This window comes from Hyphopichia burtonii (genome assembly GCF_001661395.1).
Source record: "Hyphopichia burtonii NRRL Y-1933 unplaced genomic scaffold HYPBUscaffold_2, whole genome shotgun sequence".
NCBI lineage: Eukaryota > Fungi > Ascomycota > Pichiomycetes > Serinales > Debaryomycetaceae > Hyphopichia > Hyphopichia burtonii.
Window position 1 is genome coordinate 1,129,867 of NW_017963729.1, and position 5,164 is coordinate 1,135,030.

At 30.5% G+C, this 5,164-nt stretch overlaps 2 protein-coding genes across 2 annotated transcripts in view; both read left to right on the forward strand.

Annotated features, from left to right (window-relative positions):
• The first annotated feature begins 1,842 nt into the window (after positions 1-1,842).
• On the forward strand, positions 1,843-4,309 carry MNN12 (alpha-1,3-mannosyltransferase). Its single transcript, XM_020219242.1, has one exon. It carries the CDS (start codon positions 1,849-1,851, stop codon positions 4,183-4,185), a length of 2,337 nt encoding a protein of 778 aa, XP_020077912.1. The 5' UTR covers positions 1,843-1,848; the 3' UTR covers positions 4,186-4,309.
• Positions 4,310-4,843: 534 nt separating this feature from the next.
• Positions 4,844-5,164, forward strand: part of HYPBUDRAFT_165548 (amidase signature enzyme) — a gene marked incomplete at its 5' end in the record, with an annotated part of 1,165 nt that continues 844 nt past the window's right edge. The window contains one exon of the mRNA XM_020222709.1: positions 4,844-5,126. Coding sequence (XP_020077913.1) covers positions 4,844-5,126 — 283 coding nt within the window. The remainder of the gene's footprint in view (positions 5,127-5,164) is intronic.

A 5,164-nucleotide genomic window follows, 5' to 3' on the forward strand; every position in this document is an offset into this window, starting at 1 on the left:
GACTAATGCTACTTATGCGTGTGTTATGGTCAACCGTACTAGAACTATGTATCTAATACTAATGGATACTGGTGGTTGATTATGGGCTCGATCAACCCACATAACCCGATAAACTCAACTCAACCAGCACAAACCATTTCTATCACATCACTTAATTCAACATGGGTTTTCTTGACTAACCATAGTCTTTCCCACTCTAGGTATATATTAGTAAATAACTATTGAATATATATTCTTATACGTCAAAAAAAAAAAATTTTTTCTTCAAACCTTTTTAAGGGATATAATAATGCTACTGCAGTATGTAGAGAGTTTTCTCAGGGTCAGTTTCATTAATGTTTGTGCGTCTTTGGATCGCAAAATGTGTCATTATTGGTACCTGTTTTAGTGGGTTAGTCAAAAGAAACTTCTCAAATAAAGAGCGCCGTCTACTCTTCTCTGTGTACTTTCCTGGTTTGTTTGTCACTTCTGTCAGTTTTCATTCTATCAAGGACATGGGGAATGGGCTTGTAAGGCTGGGAGAATTGATTATTGTCGGGCTATTGGAGTCTGTCGATGACCTATCAATCTTAGTGACCACTCCGTTGGTTGGAGATTATTCTCTCATGAATATACTTTATGTATTATGATTTGATTTTCATCCTTTAGTGTAGTCATAATGGCTTCCTCTTAATAACTAGGTGAAAATCAACCTTAGTGATGAGGTCATCCGCCAGTCTGGCTAATGTCTTAATTACTTGTGTTACGGTTAGGCGTCCCCATATGTAGACAATAGAGGTCTGATCTACCCAGATAACCCGATAACTAATCAAAGCTTTTAGTTTCTCTGATTCATCATCGAATAAGTATGGATTTGTGCTTAATTCTTTGTGGCATCTCGTCAAGAAATATTGTTAATAACTAGGTTTTATTTTTTGGTTTAAGCTTTATTATTTAGTTAAGGAGCTACATAGAAAAGTTTTTTCGATACTTGAATTCCACATCATTGCGCTACCTAGCATTCCCAGTAGGTCTTCTCCCTTGGACTCAAGCAGAAAGACTCGTTTATGCCTTGACCACCGCTACGAATACTGGAGAAGTGTGCTTTTGCTGCCAATCGAAACAACCAGGCTTCACATTCCATTTCTTGCAATCCAATCGAACCACACCTGTGCATGAACTTCTCGTATAAGAGGCTTTACTAAAAGATTGTGTAATACAAAGTGCAAACGAGCGTTGCATTCGCTTAATTTGATTATTTTTGTCCGGTATCCGGGCACGTGACAGAAGAAACAACTGAATTAAAAAAAATAAAAAATTGAAAAGATGTCGAAAGTCAAAAAAATAAAATAAATAAATAAAATAAATGAAAAGATAAAAAAATAAGAGATAAAAAAATAAGAGATAAAAAAATAAAAGTAAAAAAAATAAAAAAATAAAATATTCATAAAGAAGGAAAAAAAGAAAAAAAAGTAAAAAAGATAGCGAACAAGATAAAAATAATCAATTGTTCAACAATAATCAATCAAAAAGCAGAATGATATCACATTAGGAAATCAACCTGCCCCGAAACAACAGTAAAGTGCACCCTGTGCAAACAAAATTTCATTTTCGAATATCTGTCTATCTGAAGGTAGTTGTGATGCAGAAATCTAGGGCTATGCTCAGCTTGTGTCAAAAACTATTCTTTTCAGGATTTGATGTTTAAGGGGTTTTGAGACTTTGAACCTGAGACATTTAAAATTAGCACGTTTTCGATCAAAAAAAAAAAAAAAAAAAAAGAATTGATTTAATTATCAACAACTTTTAACTTGAGTTGTTCCTTTTTATTCACTCGTTTTCTTGTTTCAATATTGTTGTGTTGTTAATATGATTAGTGTGCTTAACCGAAAGAGGATTATCTACGCATTTTTAATAATTTGGATATTGAGTGTTAATATTTGGATATATTATTATAAGCAAGAAGCATCAATTACATCATTTGAAGATAAATTGAATGACGATTCGAATGTATTTGATACACCAAAACAATCAGGGGAAGAAGTGAAGAGTGAAGAAATAATAAATAATTTATTGGTTCAACTTTACCAAATACAATTTGGAGTTAAAGATTTGAAAAAAGTTAAATCTCATTCAACAAATTATGATGAGATATTTAAAAATCATGAAATCAATGGATTATTGAAGAAATTGAACTTTCAACAAAGATGTGATTTATACTTTAATAATTTATATATAAAGGATATAAATTGGAAGTTGAATCCAAATAAAGATTTTTTTCTTGAATCAAGACATTCATTTGAATTTGAAAGCTTCAGAAAAGAAAAAACTAATCAAGTCAAAGAAACCATTGCTAAAGAAAAAAACATTGCTAAAGATGATGTTAAACTAGATGAGGAGTTTGAAAATAAAATAAAAAATTTATATAAAGAGTTTTGGCTGAAGACAATGGATTCGGAACAAGGTATGATGGATTATGTTACTCATTTGAAAATTTTCAACAAATGTTATATAACTGGTGATAATACTCCTCAAATGGTTAAAACTGATAAATTCATTAAAAATCAACAAAATTTCATCGATACTACCACTACTCTACAAAAATTTATAAAACCTTTCCAATATTCTTCCAATGAATTAAAATCAAATCTTGATTCTTTCACTTCTTGTCTTGATTTAGAACGTCGTTTGTATCCTTGGCTATCCTTTTCTTATCCTGTTTATCAACGTTGGAATGGTGAAACTTTATACAGTCCTCCAAATATGAAAAAGTATATTAAACATCAAGAACCTTTTCAACCAACTAATAATGATGCTCATAATGGTAAAGGTGGTTCTAAATTTCCAAATTCAAAATTAACTAATAATAAAAATTGTTTCTTAAATCAATTTAAAAATAAAATGAATTCAAAAGGTATTGTTTTATCAATTGGTGATGCTCATGTTGAAGATACAGTTAATTTCATTCATTTATTAAGAGCTTTAAATAATCATTATCCAATCGAAATTGTTTATTATGATTCATTGTCAGAAGAATCAAAGGCAAAATTGGTTCATGCTGCTCAAGATCAATTTAGTGCTTTACCCCAACTGTTTAATAAAGTTTCCCAATTTTTCCCCGATGATTATTTAGATGAAAATGATGGTGGTTTACCAAAACAAGAATTATGGTTTGTTAATGCTTATAATGTTATTCATGATGATTTTAAACATAAATTTAAAGGTTTTTCAAATAAATTTATTGCTACAATGTTTAACTCTTTTGAAGAATTTATTTTGGTCGATGCTGATACTATTCCAGTCCAAAATATGAATTTTTTCTTTAACTTGAAAGGTTATAAATCAAAAGGTGCTTATTTTTTTAAAGATCGTTCTGCTCCTGAATTCAGACCTTTATCTGATGCTACTTTTTTCAAAAAATTAACTCCTTCAATTATTGATAATTTAATGTTCGATATCCCACTTTTAACTGATCATACTTTTAACTTAGATTTTTTTCAAGGTATGGGCCATTTAATGGAAAGTGGTTTAGTTGCTATCGATCGTAATTTACATTTTAATTCAATTCTTATGATGATTCAATTAAATTTCTTTAAACCAGTTTTGCAAAGAGTTTATGGTGATAAAGAAATTTTTTGGTTGGGTTTTGCTATCAATGGTGATGAAGGTTACACTTTTAATAAATACTTTGCCGCTTCTATTGGTGAAGAAACTCCAGCTAATGATCGTTTAAAACCTGATGGTAATCCTTCTATAAGTCGTGAAGTTTGTGGTGCTCATCCTGGTCATATAAATGGTGAAGATGGTAAATCCTTAGCTTGGTTCAATTCAGGTTTTAAATTTTGTGGTCAATATGATAAAACTGATTTCAAAGCTGATTTTGATAAAAAACAGCATTTAAAACATCTTAAATCAATTGAAGAAATGAAAATTTTCTATCAAAATCCTTTGATTTTGAAAAATGCAGTTATTCCTCCTTTCAAAAATAAATTAGAAACTTACTGTGATAATATCGTTAATGAACCAAATAGAGGTTGGGTCATGCAATCCTATTGTAACCAATATCTTTGGTGTGCTTATTCCTCAATTGGTGGAGCTACTAGAGAGGGTACCGACAATACTCAAGTTGGTCAATTCATCGAATTCGATAAACGTTCAACCGATTTATTTGCTTATTATGGTGATATTTGGGTTGGTAATGAATAAACTGCATCACTTTCTACACCCATTCGACATAAGTCATTGGTCTGCTTTTACATATATATATATATAATTTCCTTTTCTTTCCATTTTTTCTCATCTTCATTTCATTCATTAAAGGATCTAGGAGTTGTTAGGTTTTTTACCTAAAACAAAAAAAATAAAAAGTTTGAATTTTTCAAATTTAGTCTGTGAATTATTTACTCATTCAATCGTATTATTATCATTACCCTTATTGTTCTATTTGTTTTCATTAGCTTGCTGTTTTCATTGGTTTACTATTTTCATTAGTTTACTGTTTTCATTTTCTATCTCACTATTTATTTTCCCAATTGTATAATCTTATAGACATTATTTTAGAATACATTTTTGTTTTTTTATTCCTAATTCCGATTTAGATTAATCAGCTGTCTCATCTTATCTAAGTTCGGAGTTTCCGTATCTTCTTTATCAACGGTTTGTTGTAAACGGATTTTAGAGTATTGTTATCAAACCCTCGATTTTCTGCCATTAAAGTTCCAAACAGGGTATGGTCTTCCGCATCACCCCTCGATAAGGGACCAACGTTTATAACGAATAACTGACTTTCATCATATATAAATACTGATTTAATTGTTTTTTTGATTAAAAAACAGTTTGTAATAACTTTGGTTATCCAAACACCATGACAGTCTCTTATACTCAATTCTTAACAAAGGAAACTTTCGAAAGCTACGAAAATTCCGAAAAATATGCTAAATTTGTCCCAAAGCTTAAAGCATATAGGCAAAAATTGGAAGATGCAATCCTTCCTGAATATAGTATCGAATTACCTGATACAATTGAAAGTTTGAAGAACAAGCAGTTTAATTCGGTGAAGTACTTGTACGAACATAAATTGCTCAGTGAAACGGAATTCAATATCACCGATACTCCAGCTTCTGAATTGGTCCCTAAATTGGCTAAAGGTGAGTTGACTGCTGTTGAGGTCTTCAAGGCTTTTGCT